The sequence below is a fragment of the Camelus bactrianus genome, chromosome 10 (genome assembly GCF_048773025.1).
Source record: "Camelus bactrianus isolate YW-2024 breed Bactrian camel chromosome 10, ASM4877302v1, whole genome shotgun sequence".
Classification (NCBI taxonomy): Eukaryota; Metazoa; Chordata; class Mammalia; order Artiodactyla; family Camelidae; genus Camelus; species Camelus bactrianus.
The window spans coordinates 25,184,827-25,212,424 of record NC_133548.1 but is presented as its reverse complement, the minus strand read 5'-3'; the positions used below and the strand labels follow the sequence as shown (position 1 = coordinate 25,212,424).

Below are 27,598 nucleotides of genomic sequence, written 5' to 3'. Positions count from 1 at the left end.
CCCTGGTTACTGCACTGCCTACACTTGTAAACATTTATACAGTGAACATCTTACCAATTCAGATTAATGGGAAAAGGCTGAGCCAACTAAAAGTCAGATTTATAAAATATATTTAAATGACACTGGCCTCAGTAAGAAACTCAACGGGGCTGTGCAGTAGGGGGTTATTGGGCTTTAATAAATAGATAACAATGATTTACAGAAACATGTCTTTGAAAATTAAAAGATATTTAGGAATATCTTTTATGAGTTTAAGTTTTTTATAAGTTTAATTTCTATAGAATTTAAGTCATCTCTCCTTCCATCCTAATTTATATCACTGAGATTTAATTTAGAAGAAAAGACTTGTGAGAAAATAGTAGAGTTAGACTAGTGCTCGACTAACAGCATTTAACCATAGCATTTGACAGACAAAAGTAATGAAATCTGAAATTAATGCATTTTATTATATCAGGAAAATTGTATTTTGTGAAATGTGATTACACAGTGTTTCGGGGTTTTCTATTTTTCCCTATTTTACCTCCACATTCATGCTAGTAAACAAGATATAGTTTTTTTTGTTTTTAATTTCCAATTTTTCTTTTAAAATTTTTCCTCAATTTCCTTTTTAAAAGAAGCCTGTTAAGACAGAGGGCCATTCAAAGCTTTCCTTGTAATCCACATTTCTTTAATGGCTCTAAATGCATACTGTTAAAGAGGCAAAGTTCCCTTTAAAATATAAGAACGTCTTTAACAACCTCAGCAACTTTAACTATGAAATTGCTAGGAGCAAAGTAAACAGATATTTTTATCATGATACACTCCTTAAACAACAGTTATCTTCAAGTTATATTTATATAGCACCCATTGATAATACGCAGTATTTCTATTTTAAAATCTTTAATATGAAAAATTTCAAGTATACAAAAGCAGAGTATGAACCTCAACATACTCATCACCCAGCTTCAGTACCTTTAATATTAAGTCACATGTATTTCATCCATTTACCTCTCCCTATTTTTTTAAAATTCTGGAATATTTTTAAAGCAAAACTTGGATATTGTTATTTCATACAGTGGTTTTAAAGAGAACAATCTATTACCTAAAATATTTAATTGAATGTGTTAAAATGGGCATATAATTATTAAGGGATTCAACTTAAAGTGTTTCAAACAGTGATAAATATCAATGATGTGAAAGGTATTAATGTTACACATCACTATTACTTGCAAAACAAAAGAAGAAACCTGGATTTGTGGTGCTAGTGAAGGGACACATAAAAATAGTAAAGGGAAGAGGGAAAAAAGTTGGAGGAAGAAAGTAACAACATAGGAGAGAAGCTAAAACATGGTTCTTAGCGAAGAAGGTTGTTTTTGTTTTTGAGTACAGAAAGAAAAGGAGTAACATACAACTTCACTGTATTTGCTCTACAAAGTGAAAAAGGGGACTTGGATTAGACAGACGTTCCTAATTAAAAATTAATCCCAGAGTTGTGGTTGTTTTTCCTATTTTCAGTTCTTTGATGATGAAAAGAAATTTTTTTTAAAAATTTCCAAACTGCAGTTTACCTCAGGACATGTCGATAATACTGGCTCAGATTTAGGTGAAAAGAAGTCCACTTGCATTCAAATAAAACCTTTCCTACTTTTACATATATACGTATGTGGAGGCTTTTAGGGTTAGGCAAGAAATACATACATACAAATATAAATAAATTATCATTTTAAACATCTAAAAAATTTTTACTAAGAATAAGAATTAGAAATACAAATTTTAAAAGAATTAAGACATAAACCTTATTTTCTTACCTGGTCCAATGTCCTTCCTGGCATCCACACCAACATTTTGACAAAGTGTCATTGAAACAATCTTCTTGTTTTTGGATGGACCTACTGGTCTCTCCTTCAGCAAAAGAGGAATGCTAGATGTTGAAGTACTCGCTGTTTGACTTTCAATTTGATTTACTTTTGACCAAGGACTAGGGTCTAAAAAATTCACATATACTGGAGTTTTCTCAGTTTTTTTATCTGAAGTCGAAAGATCAAAGGCTGACCTTCCACTTGTGTTTACTAAATCTCCAGATGGCTTTATGTGAAATGAACATGATTCTTCCAGCTGTCCTTCACTGTAAGTTTTTCCTGAAACAATGTCATTTACTGACTCTGTTTGCTCTGTATTATTTAACAATGCATGCTGTCTTTCTTTAGGGAAGAAGTCACTTTTTGTGGCTTCAGTTATCTGATTCTCTTCAATCTGACTCTCTTTATTGGAAAACTGTATCTCTGTGGAAGTTTTCACATGAACTCTGGATTGTGATGCACGTATATTCTCCTTGTTCCCCTGAAGATGAGAAACAATCACATTGTTCTCTAAATGTCCCAAACAGTTCTTAACTGGACCGTTTTGCATCTCATTCACATTTTTCCATACAGTTCTCCGAGGGCTTGAGTTGGGTTTCACCAACATAGGCATAATATTAACATTTTTATCTGAATTCTTGAAAAGTATGTTCGAATTGTCACTGAAAACAGCAGAAGTGAGGTGGTTGATTGTTCCATCACAGGGAATATTTAGTTCAGGTTTTTCTGAAGTATCATCACCAACTTGCTGAAAATCTGAAGTTTCTTTAAATGGCAAAATACACTCACTGTTTTTATTTAACAGCTGTATTGGTCTTATTTGACATTGCTTATCATCTAACATCACATCGCTTGAATCCTGTGAACTGTATTTCTGACCCTCAACAAGAGTCCTTTTTACAGCTAGAGATGAATCCAAATCTGCTTTGGTTTGGTGACTATTTTTAATTTCCTTCTCTGTGGCACTTTCCTGAGCCCTCGGAAGCAATCTGAATTGTTGTTTGAATGGCTCATCTTCAGGAACATCTTTTTTATGATTTGCATTGCAAGCCATCTCATTTAAGATACTGTTAAATGGTGTTCTGTTATTTTCAGTCTCTAGGTGCACATCTGCATGGTGACGACCTAATCCTTCAGTTCTTTCTAGGTCTATCTTTTCAGTTTCTACTGGTGCGTCAGCCACTAAAAAAGAAGTATTTGGTGATATAAATTCTGTGCATCCATTGTCTTTTTCCAAGTCCACCTTGTCTTTTATTTTTGTAGTCACCACTTCTCTAAATTCGGCAACATTCGAGGTTTGTCCTTGACTAATTAATTCTTTGTCTATGCAGAGGGTTTTGCTTAAGGAGATTTCACTCTGATTTTCATCCTGATGTACAATAATATCAGTTTCATTCTTTGAGCTTTTTTCAAAAAGCCCTAAGTCTGTTATAATGAGAACATAGTACATTTTTATGTTATTTATACACTAAAGCCTGCTTTTGAAAGACATGTATTACTTATTTTTCTAAAAAGACACTTAGCCTTAAATATTTCACTGGCAAGCGATTACACAAACATAATGACACTAATTTTACCTAAATACTGAGTTCCCTTTAAAAAGCATACATTTAGCATGCTAATCTCTACCCATAACTAAATTTTTATCTTATAACAGCAAAAATATTTTGGTTTAAAAAGGAAGAAGTAACTTGAGAGCATTACAAAATGTTTTTTATTTCTCTAGTCTGTTGCTTCCTTTGGGACATACAGTACAATTCCATATAAACACACAGCTGATTCGATAAAAATTTACACTAACAGGTCATACTGTAATTTCTCTTACTACCTAGATGCAGAAATTGCTAGCTGGTTTCTTCATGACTAATAATCATCACATTTTTACTCACTATCTTGTAAATACTTTAAAATTTTGGAATACTTAGTGTATAGAATATTTAAGACATTAATTTTACTCATCTGGGTTTTAACCACAGATTTAGAAACTTCAGTATAGTTACAATAATCTAGAATATAAATTTAGGGCGTGAAGGGCTTTTTTAATCCAATCATTCTCTCTACAACATCTCCACCAAGTGGTTGTTCAGCCTAGTTTGAACACCTTCAAACTGTACCATCTTTAAATAACTCTTTTTCAATATGGACCAATTATTCAATTATTTCTATAGTTACAGAAAGGTCATTTGAACTAAGAAAAGTGCTCTAGGGTCTGGTCATCAGAAGGTATTGGTAGCTCAGAGAACATTCTCAGCAAAGCAGTAAAGAGAGAAATCAGAATGCAAAAATCCAATGAGCAAGTGATGAGAAGTGAAAGTAAAAATGTATTTTTTTACCAAAAATATTGACTCTATTAAAGAATAGCTCAAAAAACATGCATGTACTTTTGTTAAGATACATACAAATGGAGAACTGTTTCTCCAATTATACTACTAGGTCCTCAAATCAAAGACTGTAATTGATATCCTCCTAAAAAGATCAATATAAAAATTAGAAAATATGAATATAATCTTAAGTTACCTTCTATAATGATTTCTTCTATAAACAGGCCTTCTTTATTTTCCTCTTCTTTTCTGTATTCAGTGTCTAAACAATAATTCACACTATTTTCTTCCCTTATTTCTTGCCTGGAGTTATATTTCTGTATGATTGTGCTTTCTGATTTTCCCATTGACATTTCGGTATTTATTTCTGGAATATTCTAGTGTAAAATGGAAGAGATTCCTTTAATGTAAAAACAGACTGTTAAAAAGTATAAAACATTTAAATGAACTTTGCTAATAGAAGTGGAATCTGTGTTTCAGTTCAACCATTCAGCAATTGCTATTTGAAAGCCAAATTATTTTTTTTTTTACTAAATTTAATATAGTACTCTTTGTAATAAGATGACTGTAAGTTCATTTTGTATAGTCTATCATATTTAAACAAAATAGAGACCCTTGGATGTTTTCAAACATGCATTCCACATTATTATACAATACCACATATTATATGAAACAAAAGTACCACTCCTTTATTAAAAGCAAGGTAGTCATGGCAGGCAAGTTGTTTTTGAGTGTTTGGTATTTTTATGTATCTTTAAAATAGTGACTCAATTCAACATCTTTTTATTCTCTCTAAATATTAAACACATATTACATGGAAGCACTGCACTAGGCTGTGGGATACGATGATGAACAAAATATAGTCCCTATCTTCAAAAAACTTACGGTCCATTGGGGAAGATAGGAAAAGAAACAATGAGCAACTTAAATACAGATGGGGATAAGAAGGCACTCTAGGGAGAATAAATAGCATAAGCAAATGTTAAAAGAAAACAAAATTATAGTCTTTTCATATAGTTCTACTTCATGGAACTACTTGTGATTTACTTTAGCTTGAGCTTAGGTGTTGGGGAAGAATGAAGAAAAATGAGGCTTGAGTTAGGCCTAGGTCATTAAGGGCCTAACACAGCATGCTAAGGAGTTCCAGCTCCGGAAGACAATGAGAAATCACTGAAGGGTTTTAGACAAAGTGTTTAACATGAGCTGACTGGAAAGACCATTCTGGCTGCATTCTGGAGAACAGATTAGAGTAATGTTTTCCAAAGTTCACTGCTTAAAACCTGCAATACGAAATAAATATACTTTACAACACAATGAGCATACCAAACAATACTGACTCTTAATTGAGATACATTGTAATATTTTTATGCTACATTATTTTATTTCATTTTTAAAAGAATTCCAGTCATAAACCACTAAACTGATTTCCATGACCCACCAATAGGTTGCAGTTAGAAATCTGAAAAACCACTGAATTAAAAGAAAACAACACGTGAGCAGAGAGATGCATCAGAAGAATGCTATAGTAGTGCAGGTGACATCAGTAAAGATGAAGAGCCTGAATAGAGTCAGGAATTATTTACTGAGCTAATATCAACTGTTGAATGAGGGCTGAGAGGAGAGTCAAGACTGATTTTCAGAGTTCAGATTAGATATCTAGGTGACATGTAGATGTTATTTACTGAGCTAGAAAACAGGAGTAGCAGGTTTCAAGGAAAATACCATGAGTTCATTTTGAATCTCTTGAGTTTGAAGAGTTGGTAAGACAAAAAGGTGGACATGTCTAATGAACATTTAGATGTATGAATCTGGAGCATATAAGAGAAAATTGAACTGGAAATGTAAATTTGAAAATCACTATCAAAATTATGGGATAATAAATGTTTGCTGTTTTAAACCACCAAGTTTTGGGATATTTGTTACACAGCAATGGATGACTCTTAATATGGCTGATGCTGGAACAACTCAGGGGCTAGGGGGCACCAACCCTTGAAGCAGTCAAAAATCTGTGTATAACTTACAGCTGGCCTTTTGGATATGCAGTTCCTCCGTATCAATGTTTCCACATCCACAGATTCAACCAACTGCAGGTCGTGTAGTAATGAAGTATTTACTATCTGAAGAAAACCTGTGTATTGCTGGGACCTGCACGGTTCAAACCTGTGCTGTCCAAGGGTCAACTATAAAAGTATCCTTCTAGGATTTCACAGTTAATAGGAGCTGAGACAGGATTTGAACCTATATTTATCCAGCTGCAAAGCTCCTGCTATTTTTCTCAATCTTCTTTGCAAACTTCTCCTTTGCAAATTTCTCTTCCTCTGCCTCTCCCCTGGGGATTTTCATTAGCATTTCATTCTTTATTCTCATTCTTCTTAAAATTACTCTTAATCAGTCTCATCAACTTGTTCATCTTCAGTTGCCATCTATCTGCCAGTGATTTTCTTAAAGACCCCCAGTACAATCAGTTTTGATAATTTTTATCTTTCAGTGGACTTGTCCTTTTCATCTAAGTTGTCGAATTTATTGGCAAAGAGTTGCTCATAATATTTCCTTATTATACTCATCTGTAGGATCTATATTGATGTTCCCTCTTTTATTCTTTTTTTTTTAAGTATACAACATAACATTTTATTGACCTTTAAAACTCTTAATTTATGTGTCCTGTGATAAATAGTATATATTGATGAATATCAGATATTCCTACTTATCCCCATTTTTAAATTAACAGTTTTTTTAGAGCAGTTTCAGGTTCACAGCCGAATTGAGCAGAAAATAGAGAGTTTGCACATAGCCCTCCTCACCCAAGTTCCTTGAAAAAGAAAAACTACCAAAACTGATTGTGTTGGAGGTCTCTAACACTACCCTCAGGCTCAGTGATTTCCTATGAAGGCTCATAGGGCTCGATATACGGCCATACTCCTGACTAAGATTCGTAACAGCAAAAGGATATAAAGGAAAATCAGCAAAGGGAAAAGGCACAAGAGGTGAAGTCTGGAGGAAACCACTTATAAACTTTCAAGAATCCTCTCCTAGTAGAGTCACGTAGAACATGCTTAATTCCTGCAGTAATGAATTGTGACCACAGTGATGTGAAGTGTCTACTGGACACTCATGAGAGACTCAGTACTCAAGGTTTTCTGGAGAGGTGGTCACCCTCTGCCTAGCACTTGCCAAAACTCCAGACTCTCAGAAAGCAAGCAGATGTTCAGAGCAAAGCACTTAATAGTTTAGGCACAGTGAGCCACTCCTGTCTATTAGGAAATGGTGGGAAACCTCGCCATCCAAGTTTCCAGGTGTCAGACAAGAGCCAACCTTACAAGCAGGTCTTTCAAAGGCCTTTCACAGGCCTGCTATGTCACTATTTTCTGCGCACCAACACAGGAAGAAATTGAGAATCTGAATACCCCTATAAATAATTTAAAAACTAACTTTGTTATTAAAAATATTCCCACAAAGGAAAAGCCTAGATAGCTTCACCACTGAATTGTATCTAATATTCAGTAAAGAAATAATACCAGTTCTACACAAAACTCTTTTGGGAGAAGGGAACACATTCCAACTCAATTTATGTGGCCAGTATTACTCTGATATAAAAACTGGACCAAAAGAGTACAAAGAAAAAACAAATTAAATCTACAGATCAATATTCCTCACCAATTCAAAACCCGAAACACAGCATTAGCAAATCAAATCTAGCCATATATAAAGAGGATAATACATATCCCAAGAATGCAAGTTTATTTTAAACACATTAACAGAATAAAGAAAAAAATGATCTTCTCAACAGATACAGAAAAAGCATTTGACAAAATTTAACACCTATTCATGATAAAAATTCAATCATGATTAAAAAAACTCCACAAACTAGGAACAGAAGGAAGCATCTTCAGGCTAACATAATATGAAATGGTAAAAGACTACACTCCAACTAAGATGAGAAGCAAAGCATGCCTGTCCACTCTCACAACTTTCATTTAACATTGTACTGAAGGGTCCTAGACAGTGCAATAAATTGAGGGAAAAAATAAAATGCATACAGAGCAGAAAAGGAAGTAAAATTCATCTGCCTTAAATTCACAGATGACATAATGTACTTAGAAAACTCCAAAGTTCAACAACAAAAAAAACCTACTACAATAGTAAGTTAATTAAAAAGGTAAAAGGATATGAGATCAATGCACAAAAATCAATTTTATTTCTATATGCTAGGAAGGAACAATGAGAAAAATCAATTTTTTAAATACCGTTTACAGTAAGGTCCCAAAATATGAAATATTCAGGGATAAATTTAATAAAATATTTGTAAGACCCATATAATGAAAACTATAAGACATTTCTGAGAGATATTAAAGAATATCTAAAGAAATGTAAAGACACAACACGTTCATGAATTGTATGTTAAGATATCAATTATTTGCAAATTTATCTATACATTCAACACAATCCAAATCCAAATCCCACAGACTTTTTTCTTTAGAAAGTAACAAACTGATTCTAAAAGTTACATGGAAATGCAAAGGACTCAGAATAGCCAAAACAATTTTGAAAAAGAACAACAAATTGAAGGACTTACACTACCACATTTTAAGACTTCTTACAAAGCTACACTAATAAAGTGTCGTACTGGTTTAAAGATAGACACATAATCAAAGGAATATATAGAGGGTACAGAAATAGACCCACATGTATTTATTTGGTCAACTGATTCTCAAAGAAAGTATCAACGTACAAGGGGAGAAAAAAAATTGTCTATTCAACAAATGTACATGCTGGAACTGAAATTCATGACCAAAAAACTGACCCTCAATCCTTATGTCATACTATACATAAAAATTAACTAAAAATGTATTACAGACTACATGCTTATACACATTTTTAAAAGTTGAGAAACTGAAAATATAAAGCAAGGAGAAAATCATCGGTGATGGTTCTAATTTATAGCTTATACCTCCAGCATACTTGAATTTTACCTGAAACTTCTTGTCTTCCTCAAACTTTTTCTGATCACATAATTTGTCATAATGTTCTTGTAACTTAGTATGAGTTTCTTTAAGTGATGATAACTCATTTTTAATCTCATTAATTTCTCCATTAAGTTCTTCAACCTAATATAAAATTTAACCAAAGTGAACACACATATAAATTTGTATTGTATGAAAATACTTCATTAACAGAAGTTTGGGAAAATAGTAAAAAAATGAAAACATTCCCAAAGTAATTACTAATATTAAGAGCTACCATTTATTGAATTGTACTGAGTACTTAATAAACACAATTTCATACTCATAAAAATCCTATGAGGCAGTTTTATTGCTTGTTTCATTCTTTCTTCGGGGTGAGGTAATTAGGTTTGTTTGTTTGTTTGGTTGGTTGGTTGGTTGGTTATTTATTTATTTAGAGTTGAACCCAGCATCTCATGCATGTTAAGCATGCACTCTACCAGTCAGCTATACCCTCCCTTCTCTGAGGCAGTTTTAATCTCCAATTTACAGGTGAGAAATGTGAGGCTCACAGACGTTGTTAACTTGCCCAAGATCAGGTAGATATAAAGTAGCAGTTAGGATTCAAATCCAAAGCTAAATCTAGGGGTTATGTTCTTAAGTACTACATTAAACTACCTCTTGTTGCAAATGAAAAATTATTTTTAATCATAAACATTCTATGAAAGTTTTATTTTCTTGTTGCAAATTAGACATACAGATTTTAAGTCAGCTAGATGAAGAGTACTGAGTACTAGGTAGTCCAACAGAAACTGACACATTAGCCACAATACTCACATCTACAAACTGGGCTTTTACTGGCTATAAAATGTCATAATCTTGTTCTTGGAGAGGTTCTCCTTCATAGAAACCTCAAATGTGAGACAAAGTTAAGTTCCATCGAGGAGGAAAATACCTTTTTGTCATTAAAGACTGCAAAAGTTTCTTGAACAATTTTAAACTACCAAAAATTCCACAAATGTGTGTAATACTCCTTATGGAGGCTAACCTATTACTTTCCCTTCATCTTACCTATTTTTCACCATATTTTAATCTATCTCTTCTTTTCCAAGGCTCAATTCTCCATGCGCTCTCTCCCATCCTCTCCTAACTCCCTGAGTGCCTGGCTCAAGCAATGATCTCTCCTGCCTATTCTCAATCTTTCCCACTATACCAGCATTTCTCAGCCCCCAAATATGTTCTTGTTACATTCCTAAATTTTTTTCTCCTTTACCCAATTGCTTTGTCTCTCTAGCTTCTTAAAATAAAGTTTACTCTTGCCACTTTCAAATTCTAACCCCCCATCACTCCTTAACATCCGGACTTCGCCTTCGTTGCTCTACTGATTCTCAGGTATCACGTGCAAATTAGCAAAAGGACTTTTTCCAAGTTTCATACCATTAACAGCACTGTGGCATGACTATGTTGACTATTTGTTCTTGAAACAGCCTCTTCGTTTGCATCGTCTACTCTCTATTTATCCTCCTCCTTTCTCACTGTTTTTATCAGGCTCCCGCTCCCCTTCTGCCCCAATACACACACTAACCACTCACAAAATGTTGGCATCCCCCAACATTCTTCTTTAGCTTTCTCTTCAAGTACTCCACTCCTTCCGTAGATAATCTTATTATACCTTCAAATTTCATTTTTACCCTAATAACTCTTAAATCTAGATCTCATCTTCCGATCTCTCTCCTAAGATTAGATTGTTTACAAATGCATGATATACATTTCAAGTCAGATGTCTTGCAGTCACTATAAATTCAACAGTGCCTGAATTAAACTCATTTTCAACCATCAAACCTGCTTCTTCTTTCACAACCCGTATGTCAGTTAGGGACATTATTTTCTGCTCGTTATACTAATCTCAGAATCATAGTTGACTCATTTCCCTTCTAAAATTGATATTTAAAATGTCACTAATCTGCTAATTTTACCTCCAAAATGCTTGCTGCATCTATCCCTCTTCTCTGTTCTCACTACCATTGCCCTAATTCCCACCCTCATAGCCTCACAGTCAGGTTATCTGCAATATTCTTACTGATCTCTCTCCATAGTGCCATCCTCCAAACTGTTCCAAGAGTTATCTAATATGGAGATCTGACTATGTCATTTTCTGCTTTAAAAAATCTCACTGATTATCATTACTTATAAAATAAAATTCAACTTCCTTAGTAAAGAACTCTTCAGAAGGTGATCTCAACCTAACTTCCAATGTCACAGTCTAGATCAGATTATTCATCATCCTTGAGAATGCAACTTCATGTCTCCATCATGTTTTCCCTTTCTTAAATGGAATGCCAACAGAATGGAATGGGAAGTGTAGAAAATGGGCACCTTCTGCCTGGTGAAACCCTCCCTACTCATCTTTCAATTCCAAACGTAGTGTCAACTTTTCTCTAAAACTTTCTTCAACCTAGTTAAGCAACATGATTTATTTTGGGCTTTCATAGTAATTTGTTAAGATTAATGTTAATACTACTAACAACATTCTACACTATTGTGGTTAATTTAATAATTACCTGTATGAGAGTGTGAGCGCTTTAATACTCTTTGTATTTTAGAAATCTTTGAAAATCCAGCACCTAGAATAATGCCTAATATATAACAGATGCTCAACAAATGTGAATTGAATTCCTTTTGTGATTTCCCCATCTTTCCCTAAATAATTTCTGCACATCTTCATTTATTATCTTTTTTATCTATACATATCCATTGGTTATATAACTAACCAAATGAAAACAGATACACATACTACATTCTTTATGAAACTTCAATGAATTTTAAATACGTTGTCTAATAATATTCACTGTTTCATTTGTACAGCATTTTCTTTCCCTGTTTATTTTTTCTACGTTTATAGCAAGTTTATATGATTTCATCTTACTTTTGTTAATATCTTAGGTTTTTTTTTAAAAATCCACCTTGATCCAGTCTCTGTGGTATGGGATCTCAGAAGCAATACCATAATTCTCCCTCACTCAAGAATGGTAAAAAAAAAAAACCTTACACAGAGATAGAAATGCAATTAAAGAGTAGATCTGATCTCCCATCCAAGAAAACTCTTATTGATTCAAAGTGGCATTTAAAAAATTTAACTATGTTCTGTTTAGTAGTAAAGCATATAGAAGTGAAATGATTGTAGATGCTAATAATCCTAAGACAAAACTAACTTTATCCAAATTATAGACTTAGGCCTTACTAGTGAAGCTGAATGCTTATCTTTTTTTTTTTATTTGAATGATTTTTTTCTTGGGGGAGGGACATGGTTGGGGCCTAATCAGGAAAAATAAATGTTTAATTTTCTTAGTTCAACTAATTTTTTTGGCATGGTTGGCATATTTAAGTTTACATTTTCTTTTCACTTTAGTTTTCCTTACCCTGACAGTACTACTTCCACGGTCTTTTAAACATTAGGAATGAGGAGGAAGTGTTGGGATGCCAGGTGGATTAGATGAAGCTAAAATGAATATTATTATGCTTGTTGCTTATAATGATAAACTTTACCTATATAGAGATAATTAAGCATTCTTTAGTATTCTGATACAATTAATTACAAAATATTTTCTGAGAATTGGGTAAACCTTATCAAATTCATCAGTGAAGATTTGATTTCTTAAAAATCAAATTAAGAGAACATGTTAGCTGCAAATGGATTGAAAAATCAACAATCACTTATATAACAATTTATATCAAATAAAGTCACCTAGAATGGTACGTAGTTATATATTAGTATAAAATATATTAGTATAGTATTAGAATTATATAGCATAATACTTTAAAATATAATCTTACCTTCCCAAAATATAGCTTCTATAAACTCATAGTGACTTTCTATTTTGTTAGTTCTTTTAAAATAATTGAAGACAATAAAAATAGATAATAAAATAGAATAATCGATTTTGGGGTTCACCAGTCTTTAAAGTGAAACTTAATATTTCACAACTTTAATTTACATCACTTTACACTTTTATTATCTACTTCACTGAATTAAAATTTAGTGTAAAATAAACAGATGTGCTTTAAGGAAATAGCCATGTTTATAACAACTCTCACGATAAAATGTTAATGCTATAGAACTCAACTACTGCATACATGTTCCAAATATGGCTTTAATATGACTCAACAAAACTGCTGAAGAAAGCTAAAGAGATCAGCTAACAATAATACCTTTATATAATTCGTTATTTTAATCATTTACTAAAACACTATCAATGGTTTTCTGAAAAGGAAAATTAATTTTTACATGTCACATATGAAAAAATCATACGACATATATATATATATAAATACACATGTATATGTGTGGTTTTTCATGCATGGAAGCATTACAGAAAATTTTATTAAATTTAGCTTTACAAACATTCACTTCTTGGAAATATAAGTGCAAGAAGAAAATGTGTCTGACTTTATTCCTATATTATTTTTGCAATATTTTCTTAGCATTTAATAGTTATTTTAAATGTCTACGACTACTTAAAATATTTTAATATTTTACTATTTAATAAACCTACATGCTTTTTCCAAGTTCCCAGTGCTTTTTCATGCTCATTTTGAAGATTAAGGAACTTTTCTTCATTTTCTTTTACCCTCTCCCTTTGCAGCTCATTATCTCTTTCAAGGGTCTGCAATAAAATTAATTATCCAAAAAATAATCAATACCACATTAATGAATTTTGATGTGTTTTATGTTGCTTGGACCTTTGCTTCTAACATGCTGAAAGTGCCATACAGATCAGTGATAATGTGCTATCTCAACAATAATTTTCATAAATTAACAGAAAGGTGCTTATAGTTTAGTTAACAGGAGATAGGGGGAGGTTATGAAAAAGAAATGGCTATAAAAGGGTATAAAAACATTGCCATTATTCAGTTTCACTGCATAAGTTTTAATGTACTGAAAAAGTAATATAAAGTACAGCACTGAAAAATATGAAATGTAGCATAATCCAGCCTAACCCTACTAAAAAATTTTAACTACCACAGAACATTTTTTCCATATCCATTTCAGAAATTAACTGGCTAGAAAACTTTTAAATATAATTTTAATTTTTAATTTCAAATTAATACTTTTTAGTAGAGCTTTAATATTTACTATATTAACTTACTACTTCAGAAATTAACATACTATGTAATCACCAACACACTCCCCTGTCCCTCTCTCAAAAAACCTTTAAAGGGTAAAAATACTACTGTTTTCTAAGACAGGGGTTTAAAAGCTATTAAATCAGCATCACCAATATTATTGTTTCTTCAGTGCCTGCTGATAATCCAAGTCAACTTCTGCAAAAAGACAAGTAGTAAGAATTCTATCTACATGTCTAATACATCTGGAATATTTATGTTCATTTGTTTATCATTAGTAAAGCTAAGTACATTCAGGGTGAACATTCAACCACACAAAAGATACAGAATGAAAAGGTGAAGTTCTCTTCCACTGGCTCTCCAGTTCTCCTCCCCAGACGTAACCACTTTAGTAGTTTTTGTGTATCTTTCCATAAATTGTTTATAAGCATACAAGCACATAAAAATATCTTTTCAGATAGAGATGAGATCATATACATATCATGCTGTCTTGCAATCTGCTTTTCTAAAAATATGAATACTATTGTCTTGCTTAATTTCCATAATATTATATATGGATCTATCTCATTTTAAAGGCTTCATAGTTTTCCATCTATTTAAAGAGTTCTCAATTACTATATAAAATATTAATATGCAAAGACATAATTATGCAAAATTATGGAAACATCTAATGAAAATCATTTTACAATTTTAACAGGAAGATTATCCTCTAGCTCAAAGGACTATGCATTTTGAGAACACTCAATGAATATGTATTTTGACTGCCTCTACTTCAGGACAATGTAAAGTTTTTAATAGATGTCATGATTTTGTTTAAATTTATAGGTACATTTTATAATAGGGCACTTTCTGAATATTTACAACAGTGTATATTTAATGGATGCTTAGTACTTTAACATTCTAACAAATATTTTATGGTATCTATTTATATTTGTAACAGTGCATTTTTAAAAATAGACAAATTGAAGTTTAAAGGAGATATGGGAGAATGTATCACAGACTTTATCCTAGTAATAAAAACTGACCAAGAGCATTATGTTCTTAAAAAGTACATTAGATATATCAATAATTTCCTGTCCCTATCCATACCCCCTTCTAAAAGAAACTGCCTACAACAGGTATTTTCTCAGTTTCCATGTTCTGGAGACATTCCAGCGTTCCCTTAAAATTTGGACTTACTGCTCTTTCATTCTGCTACACTGATCAGGTTATCTCTGAGAATTTCCTTCTCTCTTCCGTGGTGGGTCTCCTGTTTCCTAGATCTCATGATTTCCTCTTGTTTTATTCCCTTGTTTTAGTAAAGTAACCTAACTTCTTGATAAAGGAGGCAGAGATTTTTTTGAGACCTTGCATGTCTGAAAATATGTTTATTCTACTAAAACTTAACAACTCGTTTGGCTAAATACTGTACAATTCTGCCTTGGAAAGCAATTCCTCCCCAGCCTGTGAAGGCATGGTTCTATTTATCTTCTACCTACCAGTTCTGCCAATGAGAAGTCTGAAGCCGTTACGTTGCCATTCTCATTTTGAATCCTTTTTACATCATCTATTTTTTTTCCCCACAGAGGGTTTTATAATGTTCTCTTTAAGTGTAGTATGAAATTTCATTATGATATATGTATTGGTGTTGGGCAAAACAAACTCAGATCCCTCACTTCTGGGTTGCTTTCTTGCATTATTTCTCTGGTTGTTTGCTCTCCTTCCATTTTCTCTGTTCTCTCTGAAACTCACCAGACGTCTTGGACTGATCGCCTCATTTTCTTTCTTTCCTATTTTCCATTTTCTTGTCTTTTGATTCTACTTCCTTAGAAGCTTAGCTCAATATTATCTTCCAATCTTTGCATTGTACTTTTATGTCTGCTAATATATTTAGTTTTATTCTATGAATGTGTCTTTTTTTAGATTTCAAATTATTGTTTTGTGGATTAATAAATAAAATTCTCTTAACCGAATATATTTTCTTAACTTTTCCATGTTTTTCATTTTCATTAGCCTGTTTGTTTTGTCTCTTTTTCACACTGTTCATATTTAAGAATGAAATATTAAAAAGCTGGCTAAAAGTTTCGTTAACTACAAAGTTTCATTGCTACAGCGATGGGCTTCACCGTATGTAAATCTAGCTGAGCCGTTTTATCAGGACAGCTATAGTCTTTTCTCTTAAGTAAGTTTTAGTTGCCCTAGAATGGAATCTTCCATTCACCTGCCTGGAAGTTGTAAGGCTAACTGCCCTCTAAAATGGGAAACGTGGCTAGGAGTCTTCAGAGTTCAGTATTTAGACTTTCTAAACTGTTTTCAATGTAATACTTTCAGTGCTGTGCTGGTAAATTGGGTCTCAAAGGGGAAAAAAAAAGCATGATTTGCAGCATTTACCAGTTTCTTTAGTGTTAAATAGACCTACCATTGTCAATTTCAAGCTACCACTGGTTTAAATCCACTCACAAAATGACAACAGCTCTAACAACCAACTCTCCTGGTGCACAATGTCTCTAGCACACTACTGGATCTCCCCAACTTTAGTTGATCCTCAAATTCTCCAATGTAATCCTCCAATCTTCTGCCAAATAGGAGACAGAGAGTGCCTATTTGTGCAGGGTAGGAAAAAGAATCTGGAGGTGCAATAGCTTCTTATATAGACCTAGTTTCTGGCTTCATTTGTACACCTCACTTCTGGAGTCCCATGATGCTGGCAACTCCTAATTATTTCTGTGTCTTTGACTTGGGTTTCTACTTCCTCTCATTTGCTAAGTGAATTACTAATTTTCCATTTGGTTTCCACTTTTAAAAATTTATTTTTATTGTTTCCTTTTCCCTATTTCTTTGTCTTTGTGGATTTATTAATGTCATTTTATTGCAGTTTCAGAAGGAAAAAAGGAAATTCCTTTTTTGAAAGGAATGTATAAGTTCAGTTCAATATGTTTAACCAGAAGCCCTGACCTGGCAATATTTGAACTTCCAAAGAGTCTGAATTTGTTTATTGTTAATCATTCATTAATTTAATAAAATTTAATGAGCTTCTACTAAGAGCCAGATGCTCGTTTGGGCTCTTATACATTAGTGAAAATGTTACTGTTTTTATGGAATTTATATTTTACCAGGAAATTATTTGGTATTACTTGCATCTGGATTAACAAATCTGAAAACCCTCCTGAAAAAAATGTATATTGTGGAAAATCAAAATAAAACCACCTGTTAATGCTTTAATATACCAAAACCTAAGTAAATTATTCTTCAGAACACTATGACTATAGCAGTATAACTATACTTTTATCTGGACTAAACTGTGATTGAATCACAGTAGAAAACATTCTCTATCATGAGAATTTAGGTCTCTATGTTCCAAATTGAACTTAAAAAGAAAAAAAAAAAGATGACAGCATGATTGCAGAGCACTGAAAAACACTAGGCATTACGAAGAGTAATGATCCCTTTTAGTACAGGTGGAATTAGAATGCTCCTCAAGAAAACACTTGAGATATCTGTGCAGCATAATCCTCAGCAACAGTTCAACATTAATATTTTGTCATACTATATATCAGTGGTTCTCTAACAGCAGTCTGTAAATAAGTACTGATCCATGACAAACCTCACTAGTCCATGGCAAAAAAACGTCAGTGTAAGGTCATCTAATATGTTTTCTTGTAAAGGACTGTCCTTTTACTGATATTATATCCTTAATATACTTTAGGTGTTAAAATAGTCTCTTTTATAAGATGAAAGTGATGATAGATGGTATTGTTTATTTTTTAATGCCCTTACCTGTTAACATAACAAGCTGACAATTATATCCTGTCCTTGCCAATAATTTGAAATTTTACTATATAAAATCTAGATTCTCTATGTACTATCAAGGCTCAGGTGGCCTCTCCCCACCAATGTGACCCAGTCGATCCACAGCAGTGGCAAGACAGAAGCAGGGAGGATGAAGCTATGCCAGGCCCAGGGCACCAAAAGGTAGGAAAGCCAGCATCCAAGAATGGGTCCTGGGAGGCAGTGGGAGACAGGAGAATGCTGGAGCTGAGGCTCCAAGCCCCGCTTCATACTACATTTTCATATCAGACTTAATTTACAAAACATACATTCAAAGAAAAAAATTAATAAAAATGTCAAGAAGTGACCACAGAATATTAAACCTGAAGCTCGTAGCTCTTCTGGGTATTGGTCTTATGCAATTGCAGTGGTTACATAGCCATGAAACTGGTCCAGGCTTCTACCGATGGTGGCCCCTATATAGGAGGTGAACGTAATTTTCTTGGGAAATGTTCAGCCTCATCCTTAATTACCAAGAATCCCTTCAGAGGGGCACAAATATCTTCTACTGGCCACCCCAGTGGAACATGTCCCCAGCTCCTCTCTTGAACTGGACATCCCTTCACTTGGCAGTTCCCGCCCTTCCACTAACCTCCACATTCCTTCACATGGAGCCAAGGAACCACCAGGTTCTCTCTTCTGCACCCTTCCAGTACCATACAGCATTAGAACAAGCATAATACCCACTTCACGCCCCACTGGAACAGATTACTCCAAAAACTTTCCTCCTTGAAATTTCTAGACTAGAACTGGGCATCAGTCTATTTGTTCCTGGTACACTTACAAACTTTAAGAAACATATGCCACGTTCTCCCACGTGACCTTAACACATTTTACTTTACTGGCAACACCATAATGGCCCTTCAGGTTTCTACAGCACCTCAAGCATCCATCTCAAAAACAAGATGGCAGTCCCCCCTTCCTGTAACCCAACTGTACACATGATTTTCCTGTAGACTCCTTCTCTTAGATTTGTGAGGGAAAACGCATCCCTCTATACTAGGGATGTAAGAGAAAAGGCTCTCTTAACAAACCCTCATTCCCCAAACATCAGTGACCATAACTTCTTCCCCTCCCCAATCATTTTCTTATATATACTGAGAAGAGGATGATGGCGGTGATTGTTGTGGTAACAGGGCTAATTCTATCATGTACCTGTGAAGAAGGATCTGCCCCACTTCCTGCCCCACAATTTCTGGGAGCTCACTGATTGTTCTCTTAGAATCTGATGATATTTGTCACCTTTTATTTTCAGTTTTGGATCTTGGCCACAATTCTAAGACACAGGAAAAACCCCATCCAATCTGTTTCAAAATTAAATCAGATACTTGATAAAATTCAAAACTTAACTAGTGGCTCAAATGTTAAAAAAAAAAAAATGCTCATTACTTTGGACATTGATACCAAGCTGATGAAGGAGGACAATTTTTTACCCTTAAAATTCAAAGTGATCTCAGATAAAGTTGGACAAATGCAACTAAACAGGTAAAGCTCATTAGATGGAAATACACTAATAAATACATGTTTTATAAACATTATATACATATATATATACACATATATATATCCTGATTATTTCTTTTAGCACCTTCAATTCTGCTTCCATTTCAGCATTAGCTTGAGCCTGTTGTTGAAGTAACTGCTGCAGTTGTTGGAAAGAATTTATGATAGCCTTTAAAAAAATAAAAATTTATTAATTTAAAAAGTTTTAAGACATTAGGTATGTTTCTAAACTCATTCTTAAAATACATTTTCTAGCTTCTTAACTTACTAATTTTGTAGTTTAATTTTAATGCCATAATAAACAATATACTGAAATAAACTAATGGCACATTTTATTAATTTAATATCTAACATACGTTACTTTACATAATTTCTTACAAAATACTAGTTCTAAGAGTTCCTCAAATAATTAACAAAGTTCTTAAAATGACCATGGATTCTGAGACACTACTGAAAAATGTGAAGAACTCAAAACTAAAACTTTTGTTGTCTTCCCCCTCAAATAGCAAATATATCACTACTAAAATGTCATACCACTAATGGGCTAGAATGTCACTGCATGTGTTCAGAATCAAACAGAAGAAAAGCAGAAGAGAAAAAAAAGAAACAGTAGAAATTTTTTTTCACATATCTTTCTTTTTAAATAGATGAATTATATTTTATTTAATTTTGGAGGGGGAGGAAGTAATTAGGTTTATTTATTTACTTATTTTATTATTATTTTTTAAATGGAGGTACTGAGAACTGAACCCAGAACCCTGTGCATGCTAAACAAGCACTCTACCACTGAGTTATACCCTCCCTCAGAACAGAAGAATTATAAATATCAAATTGATTCAAATGAGAGTATAATATCCTATGAATGCATGCTCTAAGCATATAAACATGTCACTAATCATCTGCTAGGGTACCACTGGTCTAAATTATCAAGGAAAAAGCTGATTCATTTTTGTTCTTTTATCTTATTTATTTACAAAATATTTTACTGTAATCTTTCTCCAGTTTTATAGAGACATAATTGACATATAACATGTGTAAGCTTAAGGTGTATAACGTGTGATGATTTGGTACACGTATATATTGTGATATAATTACCACAATCAGGTTAACATCACACATAATCACCAACTTTTTTGTGTGTGGTGAGAACATTTAAGATCCACTCTCTGTATAAAATAAATAAGCTACAAGGATATATTGTACAGCACAAGGAATATAGCCAATATTTTATTATAACTTTAAATGAAGTATAATCTATAACATTTTTGAATCACCATGTTGTAGACTTGAAACTAATATGATATTGTAAACTAATATTGTAAATCAACTACACCTCAACTAAATAAGTAAATTTTTAAAGCAACTTTTAAATATATAAAAGAGTACTGTTAGCAAAAATCATCATGCTGTACATTACATGTCCAGAACTTACTCATCTTACAACTGGAAGTTTGTACCCTTTGATGAACTCCTCTCTCCATTTCTCCTCTAATTTATTTTTTAATGGGCGTATATGTGAGACCTGGTTAAAAAGGCTCACATGTATCTATTTAATACATAACAATGAGTGCTTACTATTTGCTAGGAATCAACCTAGGCATGATTCTATCTGTTATTTAACTTACTTTACCTCCCATATTGTATTGGTTTTCAAAATATTTACTGGCTTCCAAAATATCTTATGATTGCTTGCCTGTTTTTCTTTTTGAATATGGGTGATTTCTTCATTAATCTTCTTATTTAATTCCAATTCCTAAAAAAATCGAATAACTTTAAAGTTATGATAGAAAATTCTATAAATTCTACATTCAATTCAGTGCTTAACAAATTTGGCTGTGTCATGACCTATTATTACTCCAGAGCACCAACATTTGTTTACTGCTGGACTCTAGGTACTAAGTACCCAGTACACGCTGGTGCAAATTTGTACATGTTAATGTTAAAAACAACAGAATTTCTCATCTCCAAAAGCTTTTCTGGAAACACCACTGTACCAGAAGATTACCTGATACCATATTAAGATGAAAATAAAGTGATTATAGCCAAATTTTATTATCCTAAAGTCTTGTTTATGCCAAAAATTATCTAACAAATTTTTTAAAATTCATAAAATCTTTTTTTACTATGTATATTAACTCTATAAAGAAAGAACATTTTTGTATTATAATCCTGTTTATATAATCTCATAAATTTTACAAAAATGTTAATTTTACAAACATGAATATATTTAGTTAAATACCATTTTGAGTCTTTCTTGAAGTTCTTGAAATTTTTGTTCTTTAATTGTTAAATTGATGTTTTCTTCTCCCATCTTATACTGTTGACATGTGACCTTGGTCTTTATCAAGTCTGAGGTTACTTTTTTTAGTTCCTTAACATAAGAAACATCAGAGAACTCAGTACACATATTTCATCAAAGCAAGGCACTTTTCTGATAGCCAAGGTGGGAATGCTATTTTGGCTATGGAACAGGCGAACACAATAACACAAAGATAGAATGCACTATCTCTGTTCTTAAAAACAATACACTACCTAAATGAACTAACCATTCAAAAGTAGCGTGCTTTCACTGATGACTTACTCAACAAAAATCTTCTAATATACAAAAGATGATCAATTCCCAAGTTCATCAGCAGCTAATAGGAAAAATTTATGTAAGAAATAACTATAATATAATGTGATGAGTGCTATATTCCAGGAATGTGCAGAAATATAAACAATGAAACAGTTTGGTTGAGGGCATCAAGAAGCCATCAAAGGAAAGTGGAATTTGCACTGTAGCAGCAGCAGCGTCCACTGTAGTTAACGGTGATGGTACAAGCTGCAGTGTACAGTACTTAGTAATGGAAGCCGGTTTTATGCTGTGGTCCTAGATACTGCATAGTTTCCCTTGTTTCTGACCATTTTCCAAGTCTGAGATGACCAACATCCAAATTTCTTTGCTGAATCTCCTTACAATTAAGAATCTTGTTTAACATACTTCAATTTTTAAAAGATTATATTTAGTAACTGAATAAATAATAGTAATAAACAACTCTTTCGTAGAAAATGTTGGTTCATTAGGGAGGTGTGATTATAGCAAATTTTAATTTTCACTGCACTGTTTAATATTTTCTCTTTTTTTCTTAAACAAACATATTTTTCATGTATCAGTTTTAAAAGAGTATTTAAAGCTAAGGAAACAGGTACAACTAGTTATTAGTTAGAGGAAAGAAGATGACAAATGACTGAGTCCCAAAGAACTCCAACATTCATGGATTAAAGAAGCTGCTAGTATAGAAGGCTGAGAAATACAGTCAACTGAAGTAGGAGGAAAACCAAGAGAATATGGTATCAAGGAACCTGAGAAAGGAGCTGCAGAAAACAGGGGTGTCAATACCTCCAGGATTCCACATGTTACAGCCTCAGCCACCGAGAGGGAAATGTGCCTGATCACCTTTTAACCCTCAGTTCAAAATCCAGGAGAAAGGATTCATTGGTCTTAGTTCATATATCCCTTTTAGATATGCGCATTACATAAAATGACTGCTAAAGTAACCACATGGGTCAAAAGATAGGGCTTTATTCTCAGAAAAGCAGGTACACAAAATAATGTCTGGTACAAAGAGAATAACTGGCATGTACTGAGTAATAAAAAAGAAGTCTGAATAAAGGAGGTAGGCCTTTAAGAATGAGCAGTATACTGGCTGTCCTTATTTGTCCCTCCTGATTCACTCTCTACTCTTTGTCTGTGGCCTATGTGGCTGGTATCTGTGGATATAGCAAACAGGTTCCCTTCCCTCTGGCTTGGTTGGGTTCAATCTATGGGAGGCATCAGTAAATCAGTATGCTGGGGAGAGAAAGAGAGACTGAGGTACTTTCTGAGTTCCCTCCCTACATGACCACAAATCGGCAATAGCTCTGTACTTTTACCAAAAGTCACAGCTTCTGAATTGCAGCTTTCTTCTACAGCTTTACCTATAGCTTTCCCCAGGTTCCAGTACTGCTTCCTTCCCTTGCCACCTTCAGGTCTAGGCGGTGTAATCATTCCCCTACTTCTATCCCTTGTTGACTTCCATTAACTCTGCCCAAAACTTTGTAAATAGCTTCTCCATCAAACTTTTCTCAATTACCCATTCCGATGTGCCATCTGTTCCCTGCTTCAATCCTATTTAATAGAAGTAAATTGAGAGACGGCATTTCAAGTTGGGGTAGGGGATATGGAGCAGAGAAAAGACAAAAGACAGGAAAAAATTAAGAACTATGATAATGGCAACAAAGATTTTGGATTAAACAGAATGCAAGATGCTTGTTAGGAGGTAGTAGGAAACAACGTTGAACACGCAGAATGGGACTAGACCGTGGAAATTCTGGAAAACAAAGAACACTGGGACTAAATCAACATGTTGTACATCTTACACTTACACAATGTTATATGTCAAGTATATCTCAATAAAGCTGGAAAAAAATTTTGAGACCTGATTTGGTGGACAAAAGAGAACTATTCAATCTATCATTCCTTCTACATATGCTAAGTATCTAGCATGTGTCAGGCACATAGAAGTAATATATTCAACTAGTACCTTAGTAAAGTTAGTCTGGAAAAAAAAGTGAATACAAATTGAGAAAGGAACACTTGCTAAGAGGCTATTTTATTAACCCATGCATGGGATGATGAATGTCTATACTATTGAAAAATGGAGAATGAAAAATATGAGACATTCTAAAGGAAGATATAATTGAACAGAAAAAAGGAAGTGAAGGAGAAAGGTAATTTCAAAGAGTCTAGGTTAATCTAGAAGAAATAAAAAACCATAAAATGTGAAAGAGAGATGCATGAAAATGGAAAGTAAATGAAAAGTCAGCTTCACTAATGAACGAGATGAAAAATCTATTAAAGACAACAAGAAATAAGGGATAGACAATGTTCTGAGATTGACTCTTAAGAAAGTCAAAAAGGACAAATTAAGCCTAAGTCATAGGCTGTTGCTGATCTAAAACAAAAATCCCTCATTCATTATTTTTCAAATTATAAAAGGTAACACATGATGAATTCCCTCAAATGAAGTTTCAAAGTATCAGTGATGGTTCACCTTCACAGGCAGCAAGATGGCTTTCTTTTTTCTTGGTTGGGAAGAATGAAGAAGCAATCCCTATTACAATAAGTTACAATATACTTACTGCTAGTCAATACACTTATTGAAGAAGATGAATACACATAAAATAAGATGACCTGCAGCCAGTTGAAAATATAGAACTGGAGATTAAAAGAAATGTGGGGCTGGAAATATAGATATGAAGTCATCTATATGAAGTGAATGACTGAATTGAGGAGTAGGAACTAATTGAAAAAAAGAATATGAAAAAAAGAAAAACAGACACCTTATGATAAAGCTTTGGAGGAATAGGGGGGAAAAAGAAGACAATCAGGGAGCCAGAGGAATTTATTTGCATCCAAAGACCCTTAAAAAATTAATACATTTTATATTTTAAACACCATGTGGAACAAAACACAATACTCTGTAATGGAAAACACAAATTGTCAGTATCAGGGTGCTTCAGTTATAATTATCAGAAAACCATACTTAAACCATTAAATAATAAGGAAATTTATTCCATAGCAAGTGGTAATTTAGGTAATACGTAGTAGCAACTCTGTCTTCCTGGAGCTTCTTCTAAAGAATAAGAAAGTTTTTCTTTAAACCACCTCCTGCAGGCCAGAATTAGATCCCATGCTCCTTCCTGAACCAAATACTGGCATGAGGAATGGAAATGATATTGATTGGCTTAGAGACTGGCAGTATACTGATGTTGAGGAATTATCACAGTGTCCACTACAAGAAGAATTTCAACTAACATTGTAAAATTTATAGGTTGTTTAGACTCTTACTGACTACAAATAGTGTACAGCACAAAGTGAGGATAAATGAGGAATCTTTTTGACAAGCTGCTTGACATTCAGTAATTCATCTAACTGTCTTTGGGTTTTCAGTTTCCTTTCCAAAAAAGGAAGAGGTTGGATGCAGTTAATGGTTTTTAAATTGTGCTCTAATAGTCCTAGAGGGTCCATGGAGTCCCTCTGCAGCTGCTAAAAGAGCAGGAAGAGCCAGCACACATGGCTCCAGTGCCTCCGACCCTCCCTTCAGGCAGGTGTAGCTCTAGTTTATTTAATATTGAGCTTCCAAATCTTGAACAGAAGGTTCTGCTGTGCAAAGATAAAAACCAGTGGATTAGATGATCCCTATGATTCCAAGAAATTGAGATGATCTGAAGATAAACAGCTGGGAGAGAACCAGTCATTGTAGAAACAGAATATAATTCAAGCATAAAGGCAGGAAGAGCAACTAATGAGTTAGAAGGAACATCAGACTTTCCTGATAAAAATTTAAAAGCAAATGAGGCTATTTTTCAGTTGTCTTAAAAGCCTCTACAAATAAATAACTCACCTATAGTTTTGGTGCAGAAAAACTTACTCCATCAAAAGTTGCCTTAATTTTAACCTAATTTCAGTTGCAAGTAACAATAACCTCATAAATAACAATAGCTTGTTAAACTTTCTGAAGTGCTTTTCCATTATATTTATTACACATATATAAAACACAGAAGGCAGGTATCATTAAACTCATACTGCAGATGAGAATACAAAGGGAAGAAAAAAGAAAAGCAACACTAGTATGGTCTGTGTCATGCACCTCCTTAGGATGACTCCAGTTGGAAGGTTTAGTTTTAAAGAAGAAGGTAAAGTGGTGAGTTAAGATAAACAGAGTAAGTAATAAATGTTATGCAGAGAATTCTGTGTAGGCAGGACTAGGCCAATGGACTGGGTGACGTAATGGGGACTGAAAGACTAGAAGTTAAAAGAACAGAAAGGAGTGCGTAATGGTACAGATGATAGAAAAGGATGCTCTAGTTGGAGAATAGGAGGGCTGGATGAAAGAGCCCACAGGAAGCAGTGTTTAATGATGAGTTTCAAGGTAGGGACATAACTAGTCTATACACAGAGTCAAGGCATACAGGGAGCTGGTAGTTCCGGAGTATGAATATTAGCAATTTCTCCTTTTAATAAATATACCCTTTCTAATGGCGAATGAAGCAGAGAAGGAATTTATGTGAATAAATTGTTTATGCTGGTACTATTATCAGTAGAATGGCTGAGATCACAGGTTCTGGAGCCAAAGTTGTCTGGGTTCCAATCCTCTCTCTCTTTTCCTTGTTGTAACTTTAGGTAACTTACTGAACTGCATTCGTCCTCAAGTTCCTCATCTGTAAAAGGGGGATCTGATTTTTTAAAAAACTAACAAAGTGCCTGGCATGTAATACTCCATGCGACAAGTGTCTGTTGCCCATCTACTATGTGCCAGGCATATTATATGTTATGCTATTATAACTACTGCAGTGAATTCAAGGGATACTGATTATTTTCTCTACTTTTAAAATAAAGTGTCTGAAGTCTTAATAGTGGTATGAATAACTAAGTATTCTTTATTTGAAAAGTTAAGATTCATTGTTTCATAACTTATAACAGTAAGAGTTTTCCTGCGGACTATGAGCTTTTCAAGGAAAGGTACCATGTTTCATACTTATTCCATAACACCTTAATACACTCAGGGATCTAAGAGGAAGTAAAAATGTTAATCAATATAAGAAGAAAAGAGTGATTTTAAAAAATGTGATTTACTCTTTGCCTAAAATAAGATTTGATGAAATCAAAGTTGATTTATTCAGAATAAAGTAAATGGCAATAAAAATACTTGGTGAGAGCAGTCAATGTTAGCCAAACAGACTACTGTTAATGACACAATAGTTCATAGTCAATTTGTAAGACTGCATAGAAAGTGATAGGTATAAGCATAGTGCTGAGAGTTTAATCACTGATGGAATCAGATCACTTCCTCTGATCAAGGTAACAACCACAGCCCTGCAGAACACTATGTTACAGACGGATGCTCCTTGTCTAAATGTCAACAGACCAGTACAATTTTATTATTGATAATAGAAAAATAAACCTTAGTAGGTGGTGAGTCACTAGCATTATGTTAACTTTGAAAGAACACCATATTTGGGGGCTAGAAAATAACCTTGACCG

At 33.5% G+C, this 27,598-nt stretch overlaps 1 protein-coding gene across 1 annotated transcript in view; it reads right to left on the bottom strand.

The window, feature by feature from the left end:
• CCDC73 (coiled-coil domain containing 73) overlaps positions 1-27,598 on the bottom strand; it is a 101,726-nt gene that overhangs the window by 5,864 nt on the left and 68,264 nt on the right. The window contains exons 10-16 of the mRNA XM_074372202.1: positions 21,773-21,904; positions 21,227-21,286; positions 19,586-19,672; positions 13,653-13,763; positions 9,130-9,264; positions 4,356-4,536; positions 1,788-3,263 (exon numbers count right to left, since the gene is read on the bottom strand). Coding sequence (XP_074228303.1) covers positions 1,788-3,263; positions 4,356-4,536; positions 9,130-9,264; positions 13,653-13,763; positions 19,586-19,672; positions 21,227-21,286; positions 21,773-21,904 — 2,182 coding nt within the window. The remainder of the gene's footprint in view (positions 1-1,787; positions 3,264-4,355; positions 4,537-9,129; positions 9,265-13,652; positions 13,764-19,585; positions 19,673-21,226; positions 21,287-21,772; positions 21,905-27,598) is intronic.